The following is a 23,100-nucleotide window of genomic DNA, read 5'->3' as shown; positions in this document are numbered from 1 at the left end:
TGGTGTGATAGACCCCAGCCTCTATGGATCTTGTACTCAGAGCTTGTTCCTGTGCTGCCATGATTAGTGCCTCTGTGCTGTCTTTCAGTCCAGCTTTGTCCAGCCACTGGTAGGATTTCTGGATATCAGCCACCTCCTCTATCTGCCAGTGGTACATACTCTCAGAAAAATTATGTTCTTAAATGGTTCTTCAGATGTCTTCATGGTTCTTTAAAGAACCATCATACGTCAAAGAACCTTTTTATTTTGTAGATCAGGGGTCACCAACCTTTTTGAAAGTGAGAGCTACTTCTTGGGTACCAGGGCTGGACTGGGACAAAAAATCGGCCCGGGCATTTTGACTAGAGACCGGCCCACCAGGATAGAGATTGAAAATGTGACGTCATTCAGGGGTAAAACCGCAAAGGATTCTGGGAACTTGAGGCAAGAGGTACTAGCGCACGCAGGCTTTCAATTGAACTCAGTCACACAGCGATAAAAAGAAACCCAAAAAATGGCAAGAAGCTCTTGTATTATTAACTGCAATAGCCGGTCGCATGACAGCCACGGGAAGCCGAAGGGTAAAGAGATCGTTTTTTTTTTTTTAATCGGATTACGTCGTTGAAGAGAAATTGTTTAAGCCATGTTTCCGAAGTAAAAGCCGACGGATGGTCTGGATATACCAAATATAACGTCTCAGAACACTCCAGCTCACATGTTAGTCTGCTCCAAGCATTCCCACAAAGGTCAGTGTTTTGTAGCAGTTAATATGTCATTTTTCATAACATAATTGGTGATATAGGTTACAAGCAAGTGTGGCGCTGAACAGAAATTGTCGCGCTATGCTCCTTTATTTATTGTGCATAAATAGTGAATTGTCCTGACACAATATTGCGTTTCGCTTCTGTTATTACCAGAGGTGGGACCAAGTCATTGTTTTGCAAGTCTCAAGTAAGTCCCAAGTCTTTATCCTCAAGTCACAAGTCAAGTCTCAAGTAAAGTCAAGCAAGTCAGAGTCAAGTCGCAAGTCAAGACAGACAACTTTCAAGTCAAGTCCCAAGTCCGAAACTTTGAATTTCAAGTCCTTTCAAGTCTTTTTTTTAACCCTCTGGGGTCCCGGGTATAATTGGCCGTTCTTGACTACTTTTGATTTTACTTCTATATTTCACTTTTAAAATATGTTTTTCTTGCCTTGTTTGGTATCATTATTTACAGCACAACCTCAAATATCTGAAATTTGAGTTATTTTTTTCATTTTGGTATACTATATTAGCACAGTTGATCTAAATTCAGACAAAAAATTCAGAATCCGAGTAGAAAAAAGTTATATTTTTTTACATGTTTAACGAATCATTTTCATAACTTGAAATGCAAATAGAAATTGTACATTTCTAAAAATTATGCACAAGTTTTGCAAACAACAAAGTTATATGGTACTATTTACCTAAAAATGCAGCCAAGGCCTCAGGCGTTTTTTATATAACCATTTAAATCTATTTACAGAACAATCAGGTGTGCTGCATTAAATAAGAAGGCACACAAATTATTTGTGCCAGTCCAAAAAATGTAGTTTGTGTTCAGTATAAGACAGAGGAGAACAGCACAGGCCTAAACCCTGCAGGTCTGACAACTGGAGGTGCAACAGCCCAGTTTTCTATGTGGAGACAGCGTTTACACTGGAATCTGCCTTTGACAGCTTTTTTAGATCAAATATGAAATTCAGCAGTCTAACCGACACACAATACAAGACAATAACTACACAACAAACTAACTACAGCCTCCAAACACGCTAAACGTCACTAATGTCTCACATATGAAAACTCTCTCTCTCTCTTTCTTTCGCTCGCCCGCTTTCCGTCGCGGGTGTCACTCCTAAAAACTTCCCCTTCTCCCTAAACAACCAAATGTCACATGTTGCCTTATCATTTTTTTGATTGGCTGACATGGTAAACTCTAACACCAATAGGGAAGGGGTGTTTTTTCTTTTTCTTTTTTCACTCGCAAGTGGAGAGCGTATGCTAGGCTGTCTGTAGAAAACGCCGTTTTTGTCTAGCATCCCTGTTGAGAATAACCTTTGCAAATAAACAACAGCTAATAATATACGATCAAAGTATTTTATTTGATGTATTGACATAAATGACAGAAGAAAAAGGCCATGTATAGCAGGACTACTCAATTACACACTAAGGTGGGCCACATTTTCTAACCAAAAAAAAATTTCCCAGGCTCAGACATGCAAAAGTTAAACACGACCATACACTAATTGCAAATTAAACACAGTGATTTTGAATTGTGATGTGATGGTAAAATAAATATTTGTCAGTCTAAACTGGGTTAAATCTACGGGGTTAATGATGGGGAGGAGACGGAGAGAGACTGAGTACAGCTACAGAACCCACTTTCTGAAACGGACCCTGCTCACCATTCACCGACAATTCTGAGCTAACAAGTTGCATGTTATTCTTGGATGCGCTTGCAGGACCGGATTTAAAATAGCATGACAAACATATCATACCTGTTAAAGCCAAACAGTATCATCAACGTAGCCCGGAGAACATTTGCTAATAAGATGAAGTTAGCTAAGTCAGCTGTCTCATCGTAGCAAAAAAAAGCACCACCTACCGTTCTTTATGCAACTTCAAATGTCGGACAAAGTTGGAAGTTGTTCCATCTCCGTCTGTGATTCTCTTCTTGCATGTTTTGCATATTGCATTTCGTTTTTTGTTGACTACTTCGTAGTTTATGTACCCGAAAGAAATTACTCTTGGAAGCATTTTTGGCTCGAGCGTTTTTGTTCTTGTTTTTTTCAAATCTGGTTAATTTGATTGGCTGTGCTACAGCCCACGCCCACATACATACGGAGTGTGGTAAGAATGAATGAATGAATAAAGTGAATTAATGGTCCGCACTTTTTATATAATATGTATGTTAAATTTTAGATTTGGGTAAAATATCAAGTCTTTTCAAGTAAACAGGTTCAAGTCCAATTCAAGTCCCAAGTCACTGGTGTAAAAGTCCAAGTCAAGTCACAAGTCTTACAACCTTTTTTCAAGTCAAGTCTAAAGTCATAAAATTAATGACTGGAGTCTGACTCGAGTCCAAGTCATGTGACTCGAGTCCACACCTCTGGTTATTACCATGGTACATTGACAAAAACATATACTTTTATTTACAGGATAAAACAGTTTTTTTGTATCACTAATTGCCCAGTGCGATTACAGCATACAATATTATTGTCACTGCTACATTTCTGTAATGCATACCAGAAATTATTTCCACTACTAATTAATTACCGTTGAGCTCAAAGGTCCTATTAATAAACGGTTAACGATTGTGTATTTATGAAGACGATTTGTGAGACTGGTAAACTTACCTTTGTTTGTACGATGGTCGTTCTACACGGTGCATTTCAAGGTCCTGTACCCATCCGTCGGTAAACTGTACCCGGGCTTGTTGCAGTGACCTGAAGTTACTAAAAACTTAATGAGTGTATGCACTCACTCCAAGAACCGTATAATTATAAATCTGAGCGTGGTGAAAGTTGGGCAGCACGCTAATGTCTTTTGTCCACTCTGTGTGCTCCTAAGGGTCTGGCCCTTTCACTCCTTTGATTTTTTTCCTCGTATCTTTTCTTTGCCTTTTCGTCGAGTCTGTCTTTGTACGGACCGGCATTGTTCTCCTTAGTTTTGTACATTCCTTTTTTGTGCGGCAAAGAAAAACCAAGAAGGTATTGGAACCGGAGAATGAACGTTTTGCGGTGCTGCAAATGCTTGCATTTGATGCGGTACTTGGATTGTTTTGCCTCGAGTTCCCGGCATGCAATGCGCGAAAGTCACATGATCTGTCAATCGCTATAGGAAAAACCTTAAATTAAGACCAAGAACACTAGAGGTGAGACATGATCATTAATTAATATCAAAATTAATAAATGACAGATTTAGTGATATTTTCATAAACACCTCCTTTCCTTTTTTTGTTCTCCATTTTCTTTAGTTCGTCTATAAGATTGCTAAACAAGGGGGCGGGTGCATCCAGCCTCCTCGACTGTAATTGGTCCAGCCCAGAGTCGATCATGACCAATTGGCCAATCCATCATTATATATACACCCTTCCTAAAAAAAAAAATAAAAATCCATCGGCCCATAAAAACAAAAAATCGCCAGCGGCCCACCGGGCAAATGCCCGGTATGCCCGATGGCCAGTCCAGCTATGTTGGGTACTGATTAATGTGAAGGGCTACCAGTTTGACACACACTTCTCACATAACAAATTTCCTCAATTTAACTTTAATTATGTGTTATCATTAATAATTAATGATATTCATCTATGTAAAGACACTGATTATGTTAATTATTTTTCACCATAATTATAAAGAATGCAAGTAGGAAACAAGGTAGAAAACAGATAAATATCAATATGCAACGCTTTATTTCTATAAATCTCTGCAAGTATTTACATTTTAAAGTGATCACTTCTATGACATTTTCACTTACCACTAACAAATTTTAACAAATCATGCACTGTTACATACATTATTTTTGTATGTATGTAACATACAAAAATCAACTCTCAAATTTTACAGAACTTTTCACCAAATTGGCAGCATTTTAAAACAAATTATTACATGTTACACTTAACAAACACATTTGTTTTTCAATAATTAAATTCAACTTTGACATGACACTGTAATGTTGCCACTGAGAACATCTAATATGGCTTTCTTTGTCTGTTAGTGGGAAACCTGGCATTGCATGCTGTTCACCAGTGTGTTGTAATCTGGGGTATAACTTGACACTGCAACTCTGAGTGAGTCTTGCAGATGTGTGTAACCCAGAGTAAAATCTGTTTTACTAGCATTTAGTAATTTCCTGCACTTATTTCCTGCTATTGAACGCATCACAAATACATGACTCCAACCACATGACTTTACTCAGCCAATCGGATGGCATGTAGGTCATAGTAAGCCTGTCCCGGCTTCCTCCCGTCAGATGCGTGGAGGCAAGCCAGGTGACAGAGCTGTTGCAGGTTTGTATTGGCAAACATTTGCTTTTCCCGTTTTAATGTATTTTTTTAACACCAACTAACTTATGAAACTTAGACGCTGATTACTGTGAGCCAGAGGCATAGTGTTGTTGTACGCTGAACAGAACGGAATTGGTGAGTTTGAACTTTTAATTGACTGTTTGTATTGTTACCAGCTGACGCTAATTGGCTGCTGCCGTCCAAACAATTTGATTTTGATTTGACCGATATTTGTTGAATAAAAAATGTTGTGAAGCTATATATCATGTATATAGCAGTTGAAATGTTTCAGTTAAATCCTTATTGGTTGAGTATACTGTTGTTTATTTATTCATAAATTGTGTACACAGGAACAAGAATAACTTAATGTATTTAGCTTAACTGGCTGACATTTTTGTATTCTTGTGATTTCTTATTGGCCTTGTTTATTTAATGCAGGCCAGGTGAACCTTTTTGGGTATGAAAAAGGATGGCGGGCCAATGAACGGCTAGGAGCAGGACTCATTCTGCATTGAAGCTTCCACTGGTTGGGTAGGAAGCTTTCAAAGACGACGCTCTGTCCCTATTTTCCAAGTACACTGATTCCACAATCATACACACCACTGACATTCAGATAAAACTCATGGACTTCAGTGTGGATCAGTGGTTTTGATGTTAACATGTTATTTATGGGGAACTGGTTTTTTTTGAGAATCTATATTGCTTGGTATAAGCCAGAAGAATTTGCTTAGTTGTCTTTGTGCACCCCCACTGGGTTTTTGATTAATTGAATAGCTGCAGCAGGAGTGATTATTTAAGTTTTCCTTTTCTTTTTTTGTTATTTTTCTTTGGGTTTTGGTTAAATACATGGTACCTGCAAAAGCATTTTGTGTTGTGTGTATTTATTAATTACTGCCCATCAGCTCCAGTAGCATTCCTAAATCTTCTGATTAATAATAACCATAATATTTCACTCAATACCTAGCCTGTATTAATTCATTAGCGCTTCATCAGTGTTACATGTGCATCAGAGAGGCGTGTTCTGTTTGTTCTTGATGAAGTTCAAGTCAGAAAAGGCTGATTCACAAAGATAGGTTGAACCAAACAGACTGGCAACCTTCATAGCTGCTGTGCATACACCACTGTACTTTTCTGTGTCAACAAGGCACCAAAAGTTTGGTGCACCCTGATAGGCTTTGAGGTGGACGTCATTTTGCAATGTTACAATTTCGATTTCCACCTGTCCAGCATCCAAGCTGAACATTGAACTTAGTTGCTCAGCAATGCATGTTGTGTCCACATTCATGAAAGGATTGGAAACAAATGACACACATGGCTCAAGCTGATCAAGGTCACAAAACCTGTTCTCAAACTCTTGACCAAGTCGGTTTATGACTTGAGTGTATTTTTCTGCAACTTTGTCAAAAGTCTCAGATGCAGAAGCATTGTCTTTCAGCACCATCTGCACAGAGGGAAAGTGCAGCACCTTTTTTCTCTGTAAATGCACAGAGAAGATGCTCATCTGGGCTTTAAATCCATTTAAAGCACTTATCATGTCAGCAACAGTCTTACCTTTGCCTTGCAGCTCACAGTTCAAATGGTTCAGTTTCCCAGTAATGTCCGTTAAAAACGCAAGGTCAAGTGTCCACTCAGTGTCCTCCAGCAGAGATGTGTCTTCCCCTTTGGATTGCATCAACTCTTTGATTTCACCTAAAAGTGACGACAAAAAAAGCAAAATCCGTCCCCTGCTGAGCCATCGGATTTCCGTATGTAGTAGCAGGTCACCATATTCAGCTGACAGCTCCTCCAATAGCACCTTGAATGTTCTGTGCTGTTTAGCTCTGGAGCGGATGCTGTTTATGATCTTCACGACGGGAGTCATGACGTGCTTGAAGCCGATCACCTTTGCGCATAGCGCCTGCTGGTGAATGATGCAGTGGTAATGCATGAAGTTTGGGAACTCTGTGTCACCTTTACAGTGAGCGATGAATCCTGTATGTCGGCCGATCAGCAGGAGCCCTGTCAGTAGTCACTGATACCAGCTTTTCCAACGGTACCTTTTTCTTCGCAAAAAACTCCTTCACCGCGTTATAGATGTCAACTCCCTTCGTAGTTGTCTTTAGCGGCAGTAGTGTCAGAAGTTGTTCTTTTGTGGAGAAACCATCAAATACCATCCGGATAAAGACCATCAGCTGTGCTGTACTGCTGCTGTCCACGGACTCGTCACACTGGATGCTAAACCACCTGCACTTTGCCAGATCCTGATCCAGTTTTTGCAATTATCATCATTGCTTCTTTGAAAACCTCCCCGTCTAAAAATGCCTTTTTCTTAATCATGAAATGTGTAGCTCTAAATGAGGCTTCGGTTGCTTTTTGGGAGTTTTTCACCGGTCTCGTGAAAAAAGACTGTTTGCTCAAACCTGCCTTTAACTCGCGGGCCTTTTCCGCTCGCAGTGTGCTGCCCTTTGGGTAGTTAGCATGGTAGCTTGTGTGACACGTTCGGAAATGTCTCTCCACGTTGTGCCACAGTTGTAAAAAAGAACTCTTCCTCCCATTCACTGTGAAAATAATGTTTTCTTTCTTTTTTCCACCATGTTTTCCTCATCTCCTCACCTTTGCTGGTCATCACGGCAACTGTTTCCATGGAGACCAGTTAGCGCTGATCTAATATTTAATAATAAACTTTTTTTTTTTATATATTATCTCTAACAAATTGACACCAATGCAATTGTGATTTAAAAAAAAAAAAATGGCAAAAAATAAAAATAGATGCAGCTTACTGGTAAGTTGTTATGGTGAGCTATTGTTAGAACAGGCCCGCGGGCGACTCATGTGGTCCTTGCGGGCGACCTGGTGCCTGCGGGCACCGTGTTGGTGACCCCTGTTGTAGATGGTTCTTCAGCTATTACAAATGGTTCTTTAAAGAACAAAAGGTTCTTCATCCTTAGCTATCTGAGTTTGATGGTGTAAAATGGCATAAATATTTATTCACTATGAGGGTGTGAATTATACTGTGTGTTTTGTTTGTGTGCATGTGTGTGCGAAGGGGGAGGGCGGGTTACCTGGCAATTACCCTTTAAGAGCAGATGGTAGGAAACTGAATATTCAAATAAAAGTTAGAAATACTTGCTTAAAAATATACTGGTGGCAGGGGTGGGGGCCAAAGCCTAAAGACCCAACCCCCCCCACCCCTATGGAATTTATTATTGAGACATTTATGATTATGGTGAGTTAACAAACAGACACAATGCACACATTCAAATACTGTACTTTAGTTTTAAATTTTAATAAAGTATTACTATTTTCTGCTTCAAGGCATTACTTTTGAGATTATTATATATATTAGAAAATATAGCATAATGATAATACTAGTTATTGTAAACTTTACAAACCACCCAGCAGTATGTAAAGTCAAATTATAAAATACAAGTAAATAACAATTGCACAACAAAATGTCAGTGTAATGTTCATTACCGACACACTTACTTAGTTTTGACAAATTTGTTAATGTGTTTCGAGCCAAATAAATGACAGAGAGAGAGGGCGTTTCTCAATATGCGTACTTGTGCGTACTTGCGTTCTCGTGTACTCGTGATACGTCATCAGTCGGAGACCAAGTACTGTTCCAATTCGAAGTACGCATCAAGCCGAGAACGCGAAAAAGTCCCGGATGTGTTCTCGATCCGCCCGTTTTATCGAGCATGCATCGGTGTGGACTTGGGACAGCTAAATATCCCAGAATGCATTTCGTCCGAAACTCAACAGCGGACTCCCGGCACATCGTTTTCACCCCCCGGGTGAAATAATCGGTCCACAAATGCGGCCTCAGGAGGATGCAGCCCATGAATTTGGACACGACCGTTGGGATGCGCATGTGCAGACAGACTGCGCAACCGGCGGGCCTTGAACTTTTTAAGGGAAAAACACTTTCTCACAGATGGTGACAGCGAAGCGGATAACAGTCTCGAGTACCTGCTGGTCTTTGAAGCTCTGGATTCTGGGACTGTTGGAAAAGGTAAAACATTTTCATTAAAACTTTTTTTACTGTTTTGTTTTTGTTACTCCTCATTGTAGCTTGCTGTTAATGCTGTGCTAACAATAACAGTTAGCTATGTTAGCTACGTTAGCCGTTGATGTTAACGTAATTTAGTGTCGGTATACAGAAACTGTTTTCCTAACAAAACCACTGTTATTAAGTGAAGGCGCTCTCAACTAATTTGAACCTTTGGCTTCTAAAATATGTGGTCCTATTGTGTGCGGCGTACATAACGTAATGTCAGCTAGACTGATATTAAAATTTATATTAAAGTCACTAAAATGGCGCCTGAAGCCTGTTTTGACATGAGCTGTGTCTGCTCTAGAAACTGAGAAATTCAGTAGATCTGAGCCGTACATTAAATACTCACATCAGCCTGTACTTTGAATTCTGTAAGAGCTGTATAAAACACAGCTATGCATAAGTGTTTTGAATGAATAGAAATGTGACACATGAGAAGGTGTCTGTGACTGTTCCTGTATAACTTATTTTCGGACTAGTTGACAAATTATGCTCCGGTCATTTGATGTTACCAAGATGGATGTCCTTTTGTAATATAGTTAAATTTTCTTTGTACATTTCATTTATCCACCATCGTACATTAAGCCAAGAGGTCATTATACTAACAAGAGGTATCAACGCTGGGCCAAAGTTCAGCACGTGGTTAAAGTTTGTAATCCAGCCAGGGTGTAAATATCCCTCAGCAGCCAGTCGCAGAGATGAAGCAGGTAGCATCAACACATAAATCTACTCTACCCGGCTTAAATCACAAGACCACCTCTGACCGAAAAGCTGTAGATTTTTCCTGTTTGCACAAATTAATCCAGATTCACACTAACTCTGTTCACAGCTCCAACAAAATGAGGAAGAGGGAGAAACACAATTAGACTGAATTACAATTGGATGGATGTCGAGGACAAGGAGAAGGAAGCTTAGGATGAGGAGGAAGAAAAGCAGCAGGAGCATCTTTAGGGATCTCTATGATGTCATTGAGGTTTTTCATTAATTTGTCCTCTCACAAAGAAAGATGACTTGTTTTAGTTCACCTACTTCCTGTATTAAATAGTGATGTGCAAAACATTGCGGAAAACCACAGAGCAGGCACGTATAGTGCACCTGCAGGTAAATGAACATCAAATCTCTCAGACTCAAATCTGTATATTTATCGCCCTTATGATAAAACCCATGTCAGCCATTGGTTTATGGACTCAACATTTGCTTTATTGTTATTTCTGTCGGTTTTTGTGAGCCTTTGGGACCATATTAGGACGAGGGATCAGAATCTGGAGTCATGCACACTACTGTTTCATTTAGTGTGTATCCATAAGATTTGTACAGCAGATCCAAGTTGTGCCTTGAAAACAGGAAAGTCGTCTGCATAGAGGAGAACTTTAATAGCAGGCTTGTACAAAGTGAGGCTTTGTGCTCACATTTGCTGCTAACATTCGTTTTAATTCTGTTTTCCCTGTTTTGATGCAGAATTCACTTGAAATCAGGCAAGAACTGGACTTGATTTTTATGTGTTCTTGTGAATTGATTGTGTATCGCATACATTTGATTTGACTTTCTGCAAGACAACAGTCGTCCGCTGGCCAAAAAAGTTTTCCAAATACCTCCACGTGATCAAGTCTGGATTTAGAAAAGAATAGCAAAAGAATCTGCACCTCCTGCTTCACATGCAATTTGTGCTTGTGTGTTCAGAGGCGGCGGCGAGAGGGGAGACCTCGGCTCATCCATCTGGACAGCCTGACCAGGAGGAGCCGAACATTAACTCGGGTCTTCCAGGGCACCCTGCAGACTCGGCTGCTGGCATTGGCGAGAGAGTGCGGCCGCGGCTGGGATGACGTGAACGCCAAACAGGAGTCCATCACAGGTCGACTGCAGGTATGCGAGTCAGACCTTCTGAGGAGGGTTTCACTTTTCTCTGTTCTTTATAATTGACTTTTTTCTCTCTCTCTCAGCTCCTTGTCTCAGAGTGGGAGGGGTTTGAAGCACAAAGGGAAGAGCTTGTCGTTTGGTTGGCTGATATGGATGTCCACCTGAGTGAGGTTGACCAGCTGACAGGAAACACCTGTGGAAAAACTGAAACAACTGCAGGTGTGGGGTTGTTTTGATATGACATATATTTGATATGATACATATGTCAGAGACATTATCCTAAACTGGACTAACAAAGGACCATGAGTCCAACATGAAACTTACTTTACATAACGTAAGGCTGAAGTTCATTGATAATTTTAATCAAAAACTTGTTGCTGAAATATTTTTACTGAACATGCAAACATCTGCTGATGAAAATGTGTTGATTTATTGGTCTGTTATGAAGCTACTGCTATTTCTAATGTGTTTTTATCACTTTCTGATGTTTTATTGAACAATACATGTATTAATTGTTATCTATAGATATAGTATTTATATTTATTTATAGTATAGCAAATATATTTAATTATTAGTGTTTAAATGACTAATATGTGACATGTATTACTTGTGATGTTGTGCTGAGGGTTAAAATGCCTTTTTGTCTTTTGGTATATTATGAAATGACAAACCATTAATGTCTATGCTGTGCTCGTGTTTATTTTACCCTACTCCTATTCAATTTATGCTACATTTTATTTTAAAAGATTTAAAATGGTTTAAAGAACCAACCAAAAAAAGTTCTTTAAAATGGGGTGTTTTGTTTTTTTGTAAAGAACCATTTGAAGGACCTTTTTAAAAATGGTTCTTTAAAGAACCATAGTTTGAAAGGTTCTTTGTGGCACCAAAAAAGGTTCTTCTATGGCAGGGGTGCCCAATCCTAGTCCTCGAGAGCTACTGTCCTGCAGCTTTTAGATTCATCCTTGTTCCAACACACCTGAATCAAATGAATGTCTTGTTATCAGGCCTTTGCCAAACTTGATGACATGCAGAAGAGGTCATCAAACCATTTGATTCAGCTGTGTTGGAGTAGGGATGCATCTAAAAGCTGCAGGACAGTAGCTCTCGAGGACTAGGATTGGGCACCCCTGTTCTATGGCATCAGTCTAAAGAACCACTTTTGGTTCCAGTTGGCACCTTTATTTTTCTGAGTGTACCGTGTTCTGTTCTTCCATGATGGTTCCTCACCTTCCTCCTCTTTCTTGGGTTTATGACCTGGCGCCCTGGCTCCTCCTTGCCGTAGCATTTATGTTGTACCTTGTCATTCTCTAGCTGTGAGAGCAGCCCCTTCTTTCGAATGTTGGAACACTGAGCTACTAGTTGTTTCACCGTCACTGTGGATGTTGGGTATCGAAGCATCCATAGGTCCCTCATCCTATTCATGTAACCCCTTCTGCCAGGGTTACTTGCGTAGTAGCATTCCAACAACGGCCTATTTTTTCATCTCTTGCCCACCAACGCCTTCTTGTTCTAGTAGCCCACTTCTCGTGTGTGTGTGTGTGTGTGAGACACACACACACACACACACACACACACACACACACACACACACACACACACACACACACACACACACACACACACACACACACACACACACACACACACACACACACACACACACACACCATCAAGTGCGGGATCTACCAAGGAGATCCTCTGTCCCCACTGCTGTTCTGCATAGGCCTGAACCCCCTCAGTGAGATCATTAACAAGACTGGCTACGGATACCGACTACGGAATGGAGCAGTTGTCAGCCACCTCCTGTACATGGATGACATCAAGCTGTATGCCAAGAGTGAACAAGACGTCGAGTTACTGATCCACACCACCAGGATATACAGCAATGACATACAGGGTATGGAGCAGTTGTCAGCCACCTCCTGTACATGGATGACATCAAGCTGTATGCCAAGAGTGAACAAGACGTCGAGTTACTGATCCACACCACCAGGATATACAGCAATGACATTGGAATGTTGTTCGGACTGGAGAAGTGTAGTCGGATGGTAACAAAGAGAGGGAAGGTAGTCAGAACTGAGGGGATCGAACTACCAGAAGGCAACATTGCAGACATAGAGGACAGTTACAAGTACCTGGGGATCCCGCAGGCGAATGGGAACCATGAAGAGGTCGCTAGAAATGCTGCAACCACCAAGTACCTGCAGCGGGTCAGGCAAGTCCTGAGTCAGCTGAACGGTAAGAGGAAGATCTGGGCTATCAACACCTACATCCTGCTGGGATAATAAGCTAGCCAAAGGACGGGAGAGAAGCCACTGACATCAAGACCAGGAAGCCCCCGACCATGCATGGAGGGTTTCACCCCAAGTCCAGCACCCTGAGGCTGTACGCTAAGCGGAAGGAAGGAGGCCGGGGACTGGTGGGTGTCAGCACCACAGTCCAGGATGACACAACAAACATCCACGAATACATCAGTAAGATCGCCCCAACTGACCGAGTGCTCAGTGAATACCTCAGGCAGCAGAAACCCAAGAAAGAGGAGGAAGGCGAGGAACCATCATGGAAGGACAGGCCCCTGCACGGTATGTACCACCAGCAGATAGAGGAGGTGGCTGATATCCAGAAATCCTACCAGTGGCTGGACAAAGCTGGACTGAAAGACAGCACAGAGGCACTAATCATGGCAGCACAGGAACAAGCTCTGAGCACAAGATCCATGGAGATCAGAACAGATCAGAATCGTGTTTATTGGCCATGTATATGCACAGACATACAAGGAATTTGGTTCTGGTAGTTGGTGACTCTCAAGCACAGTAATGTATATCTCAACAATGTAAGCAGCACAATTAACCCACACACACGTGTGTATGTGTATATATATATATATATATATATATATATATATATATATATATATATATATATATATATATATATATATATATATATATATATATTATATATATATATATATATATATATATATATATATATATATATATATATATATATATGTATTATATATGTATATATATGTATGTATATATGTATATGTGTGTGTGTGTATATTTTAAAAAAATATAAAAAAAAACACCCAGCACGCCCCTGCGGGCGGTTTATCCTTCAAGCTCGGGTCCTCTACCAGAGGCCTGGGAGCTTGAGGGTCCTGCGCAGTATCTTAGCTGTTCCCAGGACTGCGCTCTTCTGGACAGAGATCTCCGATGTTGTTCCCGGGATCTGCTGGAGCCACTCGCCTAGCTTGGGAGTCACCGCACCCAGTGCTCCGATTACCACGGGGACCACCGTTACCTTCACCCTCCACATCCTCTCGAGCTCTTCTCTGAGCCCTTGGTATTTCTCCAGCTTCTCGTGTTCCTTCTTCCTGATATTACTGTCATTCGGAACCGCTACATCGATCACTACAGCCGTCTTCTTCTGTTTGTCTACCACCACTATGTCCGGTTGGTTAGCCACCACCATTTTGTCCGTCTGCATCTGGAAGTCCCACAGGATCTTAGCTCGGTCATTCTCCACCACCCTTGGGGGCATCTCCCATTTTGACCTCGGGACTTCCAGGTTATACACGGCACAGATGTTCCTGTACACTATGCCGGCCACTTGGTTATGGCGTTCCATGTATGCCTTGCCTGCTAGCATCTTGCACCCTGCTGTTATGTGCTGGATTGTCTCTGGGGCATCTTTACACAGCCTGCACCTGGGGTCTTGCCTGGTGTGATAGACCCCAGCCTCTATGGATCTTGTACTCAGAGCTTGTTCTTGTGCTGCCATGATTAGTGCCTCTGTGCTGTCTTTCAGTCCAGCTTTGTCCAGCCACTGGTAGGATTTCTGGATATCAGCCACCTCCTCTATCTGCCGGTGGTACATACCGTGCAGGGGCCTGTCCTTCCATGATGGTTCCTCGCCTTCCTCCTCTTTCTTGGGTTTCTGCTGCCTGAGGTATTCACTGAGCACGCTGTCAGTTGGGGCCATCTTCGTGATGTATTCGTGGATGTTTCTTGTCTCATCCTGGACTGTGGTGCTGACACTCACCAGTCCCCGGCCCCCTTCCTTCCGCTTAGCGTACAGCCTCAGGATGCTGGACTTGGGGTGAAACCCTCCATGCATGGTCAGGAGCTTTCTTGTCTTTATGTCAGTGGCTTCTATCTCCTCCTTTGGCCAGCCTATTACCCCAGCAGGGTACCTGATCACGGGCAGGGCGTAGGTGTTGATGGCCCGGATCTTGTTCTTACCGTTCAGCTGACTCCTCAGGACTTGCCTGACCCTCTGCAGGTACTTGGTGGTTGCAGCTTTCCTAGCGGCCTCTTCATGGTTCCCATTCGCCTGTGGGATCCCCAGGTACTTGTAACTGTCCTCTATGTCTGCAATGTTGCCTTCTGGTAGTTCAATCCCCTCAGTTCTGACTACCTTCCCTCTCTTTGTTACCATCCGACTACACTTCTCCAGCCCGAATGACATTCCAATGTCATTGCTGTATAGCCTGGTAGTGTGTATCAGTGAATCGATGTCTCGTTCACTCTTGGCATACAGCTTGATGTCATCCATGTACAGGAGGTGGCTGACAACCGCTCCGTTCCGTAGTCGGTATCCGTAGCCAGTCTTGTTAATGATCTCACTGAGGGGGTTCAGGCCTATGCAGAACAGCAGTGGGGACAGAGCATCTCCTTGGTAGATCCCGCACTTGATGGTGACTTGTGCTATGGGCTTGAAATTGGCCTCTAGTGTTGTGTGCCACATTCCCATTGAGTTCCTGATGAAGGCTCTTAGGGTCCTGTTGATCTTGTACAATTCTAGGCATTCCAGTATCCAGCTGTGGGGCATTGAGTCATAGGCCTTCTTGTAATCAATCCAGGCTGTGCACAGGTTGGTCAGTCTGGTCTTGCAGTCTCGGCTGACTGTTCTGTCTACCAGTAGCTGGTGTTTTGCGCCTCTGGTATTCTTGCCAATCCCTTTCTGTGCCCCGCTCATGTATTGACCCATGTGCCTGTTCATCTTAGCCGATATGATGCCTGACAGGAGCTTCCATGTAGTACTGAGGCAGGTTATTGGTCGGTAGTTGGATGGGACCGGTCCCTTCTTGGGGTCCTTGGGGATCAGGACCGTCCGACCTTCGGTTAGCCATTCCGGGTGTCTCTCGTTAACTAGCAGCTGGTTCATTTGTGCTGCCAGACGCTCGTGGAGTGCAGTCAGCTTCTTCAGCCAGTAGGCGTGAACCATGTCGGGCTGTCCAACTCTTCATACTGGAGACCCTTTCTTGGATGTCTGCCACTGTGATGGTTACTGGACCCTGTTCAGGGAGGTCGCTATGGTCTGCCCTCAGATCCACTAGCCACTGAGCATTGCCGTTATGGGTTGCGTCCTTCTCCCATATGCTCTTCCAGTATTGCTCCGTCTCCAGCCTTGGTGGTGCTGTTCTGTTATTGTTCCCTTGCCACTGAGAGTACACCTTTGCTGGTTCTGTGGAGAACAGCTGGTTTATTCTCCTGCCTTCTATCTCTCTGGTGTACCTCCTCAAGCGGCTGGCCAAGGCTGTGAGTCTTTGCTTGGCAGTTTCCAAGGCCTCAGGTATGGACAGCTTGCTGTATTTCTTATGCACCTTCTTTGTCGTGCCTTTCTGCAACTCCGTTAGTTGGCTAACCTCCCTCCGTGCTACTTTGATCTTGCCCTCTAGCCTCCTTCTCCATGGAGGGTACTGCCCCTTGTGGCTGTTCAACTTGTAGCCAAGCATCTCACTGATCACTGCTGCCGTAGTGTAGATCAGCTTGTTAGTGTCGGTAATCGTGGTTGTAGGTATCATCCGTAGTGCTGCATTAACATCATCTAGCAGACCTTCTGAGGGTACTTCACGTAATCTTGGTAACCGGCTAGGGGGGGTCCAGGTTTCAAGCTTGGCCATGATCCTATCTTTCAGGTCAGTTCCTCTCGCACTCAACGATCCTTCTCCTATCGCACTTGGGGCTATGTACCCAATCTCGGGTGGGGGTGATGATATCTCCCCCCTGACCTGGCGTCCTGACTCCTCCTTGCCGTAGCATTTATGTTGTACCTCGTCAATCTCTAGCTGTGAGAGCAGTCCCTTCTTTCGAATGTTGGAACACTGAGCTACTAGTTGTTTCGCCGTCATTGTGGATGTTGGGTATCGAAGAATCCATAGGTCCCTCATCCTATTCATGTAACCCCTTCCGCCAGGGTTACTTGCGTAGTAGCATTCCAACAACGCCCTGTTTTCGTCTCTTGCCCACCGATGCCTTCTTGTTCCAGTAGCCCACTTGTCGTCAGGGTGCCCTGGTTCCTCAACACCTGACGCGGACCTTGTTGATCCGGGCAACGTCCGAGCCGGCATGCCTTCATATTTATCTGTCTCGCTCATGTCTGCGGTAGGCTCACTTTTAGCATAGGGGGTCTAGCCTTAGGACCCTTACTGGATACAGACGCCCCAGGCAGGAATCGAACTTGCGATCTTCTGCTCCAAAGGCGTGTAGTCTAAGCACTACGCTGTGTATGTGTGTGTATGTATATATATATGTATATATGTATATATGTATATATATGTATATGTATGTATATATATGTGTATATATATATATATATATGTGTGTATGTATGTGTATATATATATATATATATATAAAATTACACACGCATGCATGCTACACATGCATACACAAAGCTGTGTAAACCAACCATAAATAACCAATCTAAATCTTATATACATAAAATACAGGAATGAAATGAATACCACAGAATGTACATAAGGTGCAGTTGCAGTCTGGCAGTGGGAGCAGTGTGACAGTTCAACTGTTTAGGAGGGAGATGGCGAGGGGAAAGAAACTGTTCCTGTGTCGGGTGGTCCTGGTCTGCAGGCTTCTGTACCGTCTGCCAGAAGGCAGCAGGTCAAAAAGTCTGTGTCCAGGGTGTGAGGGGTCTGTGATGATTCGTGCCCGTTTCCTGGTTCTTGAGAGGTACAGATCCTGGATGGAGGGCAGGGGGGCGCCGATGATCCTTTCTGCTGCCCGTACAGTCCGCTGCAGTCTGCTCCTGTCCTGTTTTAGTGGCTGCACCATACCAGACTGTGATGGAGGAGCACAGGACAGACTCAATGACTGCAGTGTAGAACTGGATCAGCAGCTCCTGTGGAAGACTGTACTTCCCCAGTTGTCTCAGGAAGTGCATCCTCTGCTGGGTCTTTTTGAGGATGGAGTTGATGTTGGTCTCCCACTTCAGGTCCTGGGAGATGGTGGTACCCAGGAACTTGAAGATCTTCACAGTCGACACAGGGCTGTCTGATATGGTGAGGGGGAGCAGTGTTGAGGGATGTCTCCTGAAGTCCACTGTCATTTCTACAGTCTTAAGCATGTTCAGCTCCAGATTATGCTGACTGCACCAGAGTACCAGCCGCTCAACTTCCTACCACTATGCAGACTCATCACCATCCTGAATGAGGCCAATGACGGTGGTGTCATCTGCAAACTTTAGGAGTTTAACAGCCGAGTGCTTGGAGGTGCAGTCATTAGTGTAGAGCAGGGGTCTGCAACCTTTAACACCCAAAGAGCCACTTGGACCCGGTTTCCACGCAAAAGAAAACACTGGGAGCCGCAAATACTTTTTGAAATCTAAAATGAAGATAACACTGTATATTGTTTTTTACCTTTGTGCTTTGTGCGGACAACTAAAGTAAGTAAGTAAAGTTTATTTATTAAGTGCTTTTCACAGACAGGCAGTCACAAAGCGCTGTACACAAATATTAAAATAAACAATACAATCAATAGACATTATACACAATGTAAAAGATCAAATGTAAATAATGTAAAGAATATAAAATACGTAGATCAACAAAAGGCTTGTTTGAACAGAAAGGTTAACTGCTTTTTAAAAGAATCCACAGAGAAACTAAGGTGTGTTGCTTATGAAATCCATGAAGTGCTACAGAGAAAATTACATTTTATTTATGTAATTAACACATTTTGAACTCTTAAAGAAATATAACAAAAGGAAAGACACCCAGCTGAACTAAAATGATCCATGTAGCAAACAAAAACTGTTGTGAGCCGCCACCCTTATATCGCCTTTGGGCTGTTGGAGCCTTGACCTGACTTTTAAAAAGTAATGGAAAAAAAGCTCTATGCTGCTTGAAAAAAAAAGATATTTGCAAAATTCTGCCTAAATATGTGTTTTACCTGGTTAATGTGTGTGGTGGGGCGTGGTCTGCAGTGTCGCTGCAGGGGAGTCGGACACACCTGAGCGGCACCCGCAATCGCGCCTCGCCGCCTTAAAGTCTGTGCTCTCTCTGCTGTTGTGTTGTTGGGCTGTGAGCTGAGACGCTACAGCCGGCTGTATGCGTACAGCAACAGTGTGTGAAAAGTGGTCAATAAAGAGATGCTGAAAAGCATGTTCATGCAAACATCGTCGGGTCTGCCATGATATGTTTACAATGAGACTTCTGGTCCCGAACCTCTGCGCACAGCGTCTGCAAATCGGGGCTTTCATCTTTACGCAGGACTGTAAGCTGTCATCTGTGAGGCGGGAGCGGTGTTTGTTTTTAACACAGTTCATGGTGGAGAACAGCTGCCGACATAATGTGGATCTGAAGATCCATAATTGGCCTACCTGGGGTTGAAAGTCTCGATAAATGCATGGCGTTTCGGCGGGTACACCGGCTTCAGCGAGTGTGACGCTTATTTTGAGCGATGGAAAAAAAAAATAAGATGTGATTTTGAAATATAAAAATTAAATTATAATCTTCCAATTTAGAACTACAAGTTTAAAAAAAAAAAAAAAAAAAAAAACTAAACACAAATAAAATGCACTTCAGCGAAATACTTCTTTCCCAAACCACCCGGAGCCGCAAAATAAGGACTAAAGAGCCGCGGGTTGCCGACCCCTGGTGTAGAGGGAGAACAGTAGTGGTGAGAGGACACATCCTTGAGGGGCACCAGTACTGAGGGACCGAGTTTCAGAGGTGATCTCCCCCAGCCTCACTTGTTGCTTCCTGTCTCTCAGGAAGCTGGTGATCCACTCACAGGTAGCTGGTGACATGCAGAGCTGGGAGAGTTTGGAGGAGAGACGTTCAGGCACGATGGTGTTAAAAGCCGGACTAAAGTCCACAAACAGGACCCTGGCATAAGTTCCCGGGCGGTCGAGGTGTTGCAGGATGTAGTGCAGCCCCATGTTCACTGCATCATCCACCGACCTGTTTGCCCGGTAGGCAAACTGCAGGGGGTCCAACTGGTGGCCTGTAATGTCCTTCAGATGGGCTAACACCAGTCGTTCGAAGGATTTCATGACCACAGATGTCAAGGTGACAGGTCTGTAATCATTCAGTTCTGTAATGGTGGGTTTCTTGGGGACCGGGATGATGGTGGAGCATTTGAAGCAGGAGGGAACTTCACACAGCTCCAGGCATCTGTTGAAGATGCGGGTAAAGATGGGAGCCAGCTGTTCAGCACAGGTTTTGAGGCAGAAGGGTGAAACACTGTCTGGTCCGGGGGCTTTCCTGGGCTTCTGTTTCTGAAATAGTCGGCTCACATCCTCAGTGTGTATTCTGAGTTTTAGGGAGGAGGAAAGGGGGGTGAGAGGTGTGATGGAGGTCGTTGAGTCTGGATTGGGGAGGGTGGTGGTGGTGGTCATCGAGTCTGGATGGGGGAGGGGGGAGCGGTGTGTTGGGAGTCAATGTCTGAAACAATGTCTCTGGGGAGGGGAGGGTGAGGCGTGGGAGCCTGTCCATCTCAAACCTGCAGTAGAAAGTGTTTAACTCGTTGGCCAGGTCTTTGTTTGCTTCAACAGTGGGTGGGGGGCGTCTGTAGCTGGTGATTTCCTGCAGGCCCCTCCACACTGATGCAGGGTCGTTGGCTGAGAGCCGTTCTTCCAGCTTCTGGGAGTAGATCCTTTTAGCTGCTGTGATCTCCTTGGTCAGTGTGTTCCTGGCTTGCTTGTACAGGGCTCTGTCACCACTTCTGTAGCCGTCCTCCTTGGCCTTACGAAGATGTTGGAGTTTAGGAGTGAACCATGGTTTATTGTTGTTGTTGTATGTGCAAAAGGTCACACACATCTTCACAAAAACTGTTGTGTGATGTCACACGGTCTGTCAGGTCATCCAGGTTCTCAGATGCAGCTTCAAAAACAGTCCAATCAGTGCAGTTATGCAGATAGGCAGTTGCAGACAGGCATCTTTTAAAGTGGTGTAACAGTGATCCAGTGTAATGTTGTCCCTGGTGGGGCAGTCTATATGCTGTCTGTATTTAGGAAGTTCGTGGTTTAGGTTTGCTCTGTTAAAATCCCCAAGGATAATTGTAAAGGAATCTGGGAATTTCCTTTCCAGGGTGGTAATCTGGTCAGCCAGCTTGCACACTGCGTTGTTCGCGTTGGCCTGAGGAGGGATGTAAAGACCGACCAGCATGAAGGAAGAAAACTCCCGCGGTGAATAAAATGGTTTGCAGTTGATGAAAAAAGTAACCAGGTTTGGGCTGCAGTACTTCTGTAACACTGTGACATCAGTACACCAACCTTCGTTAATGTAGAAGCAGACTCCACCACCCTTTGTTTTCCCTGAAAGCTCCGTTTCACGGTCCGCCCAGTGAAGTTGGAAGCCCGGCAGATTTAACACAGCGTCTGTGGCTGGGGTCTATCACACCAGGCAAGACCCCAGGTGCAGGCTGTGTAAAGATGCCCCTGAGACAATCCAGCACATAACAGCAGGGTGCAAGATGCTAGCAGGCAGGGCATACATGGAATGCCATAACCAAGTGGCCGGTGTAGTATACAGGAACATCTGTGCCGAGTATAACCTGGAAGTCCCGAGGTCAAAATGGGAGACGCCCCCTAGGCTGGTGGAGAATGACCCAGGTAAGATACTGTGGGACTTCCAGATACAGACGGACAAAATGGTGGTGGCTAACCAACCGGCGGTGGTAGACAAACAGAAGAAGACGGCCGTAGTGATCAATCTAGCTGTTTATGATTGTAAACTGAACAAAAACAACAACAGCAACAACATTAATGATAATGACAAACAAAAGTACTTAGATTTATGTAAATCTCACGTCAGGAAGATCTGCATTCGATTTCATGGGCTGAAATAAATAGAAACATTACTGCTAAACAACCAAAAAAAACTCTAAAAAGCCTAAAAATTACTAAAAAGGCAAGGAAATGTGGAACATTGTAATTAGTGAATATTAATAAAGCATAACTGTGCTTTGTTTCTAACCTTGGTAAGTAAGTGGTCTGTAGCCAGGAGAGGTGGGATTTCTGTGAAAGTCAAATTAAATGTGAATAGGTTTTGATAGTTATTGTATATAACAAGTGTAAACAGTTTTATTTGTAATTTTTTTTTTTTTTTTTCCCTTTCTGAGAAGGCAGAATAATAAGAAAAGGCTAAAGTACGTCACAATATAATTAAGTTACATATTTCAATTACCAAATTATGGAAGCGTGAAGCTGCCACCCAGGCAAAAGAAAAAAATTCTGTTTCCAGTATACATGCTTCCCTTAGGCAGCATCATTAGAAGACACAGCATAAATTTTCACTGCTATGCAGATGACACGCAGCTCTATCTGTCCATGAAGCCAGGTAACACACACCAATTAGTTAAACTGCAGGAATGTCTTAAAGACATAAAGACCTGGATGGCCGCTAACTTTCTGCTTCTTAATTCAGATCAAACTGAGGTTATTGTACTCGGCCCTGAAAATCTTAGAAATATGGTATCTAAGCAGATTCTTACTCTGGATGGCATTACCTTGGCCTCCAGTAACACTGTGAGGAACCTTGGAGTCATTTTTGACCAGGACATGTCCTTCAATGCACATATTAAACAAATATGTAAGACTGCTTTCTTCCATTTGTGCAACATCTCTAAAGTTAGAAATATCCTGTCTCAGAGTGACGCTGAAAAACTAGTTCATGCATTTATTACTTCCAGGCTGGACTACTGTAATTCTTTATTATCAGGATGTCCTAAAAACTTGCTGAAAAGCCTTCAGCTGATCCAAAATGCTGCAGCAAGAGTCCTGACAGGGACTAGAAAGAGAGAGCAGATTTCTCCTGTTTTGGCTTCCCTTCATTGGCTTCCTGTTAAATCCAGAATTGAATTCAAAATCCTGCTCCTCACATACAAGGTCTTAAATAATCAGGCCCCATCTTATCTTAATGACCTTGTAGTACCATATCACCCTATTAGAGCACTTCG

At 43.2% G+C, this 23,100-nt stretch overlaps 2 protein-coding genes across 5 annotated transcripts; one reads left to right on the top strand and one right to left on the bottom strand.

Moving 5' to 3' along the window:
• Window positions 1–4,271: 4,271 nt before the first annotated feature.
• Window positions 4,272–8,604, bottom strand: LOC109195287 (general transcription factor II-I repeat domain-containing protein 2B). Its single transcript, XM_019347303.2, has 2 exons — window positions 6,003–8,604; window positions 4,272–4,800 (listed from the first exon to the last, which is right to left on the bottom strand). Exon 1 carries the CDS (start codon window positions 6,926–6,928, stop codon window positions 6,008–6,010), a length of 921 nt encoding a protein of 306 aa, XP_019202848.1. The 5' UTR covers window positions 6,929–8,604; the 3' UTR covers window positions 4,272–4,800; window positions 6,003–6,007.
• On the top strand, window positions 4,809–22,278 carry LOC102080147 (nesprin-1). 4 transcript variants are annotated; one of them, XR_001222909.3, is made up of 5 exons: window positions 4,809–5,004; window positions 5,078–5,136; window positions 5,440–5,532; window positions 10,718–10,900; window positions 10,978–11,819. XR_001222909.3 is itself a non-coding variant. In XM_019347305.2 (4 exons), the coding sequence occupies exons 1-4, from the start codon at window positions 9,924–9,926 to the stop codon at window positions 21,236–21,238; spliced, it is 414 nt and encodes a 137-aa protein (XP_019202850.1). In that variant the 5' UTR covers window positions 9,005–9,923; the 3' UTR covers window positions 21,239–22,278. The 4 variants fall into 4 exon arrangements, 2 of the variants coding, with proteins under 2 accessions (XP_019202850.1, XP_019202849.1); XR_003222346.1 differs by lacking the exon at window positions 5,078–5,136; XM_019347305.2 differs by lacking the exons at window positions 4,809–5,004; window positions 5,078–5,136; window positions 5,440–5,532 and adding exons at window positions 9,005–10,010; window positions 21,231–22,278 and having other exon boundaries at window positions 10,978–11,113.
• Window positions 22,279–23,100: the final 822 nt, after the last annotated feature.

The sequence above is a fragment of the Oreochromis niloticus genome, linkage group LG12 (genome assembly GCF_001858045.2).
Source record: "Oreochromis niloticus isolate F11D_XX linkage group LG12, O_niloticus_UMD_NMBU, whole genome shotgun sequence".
In the NCBI taxonomy this organism is placed as follows: Eukaryota; Metazoa; Chordata; class Actinopteri; order Cichliformes; family Cichlidae; genus Oreochromis; species Oreochromis niloticus.
This window is presented reverse-complemented; position numbering and strand designations above follow the sequence as displayed.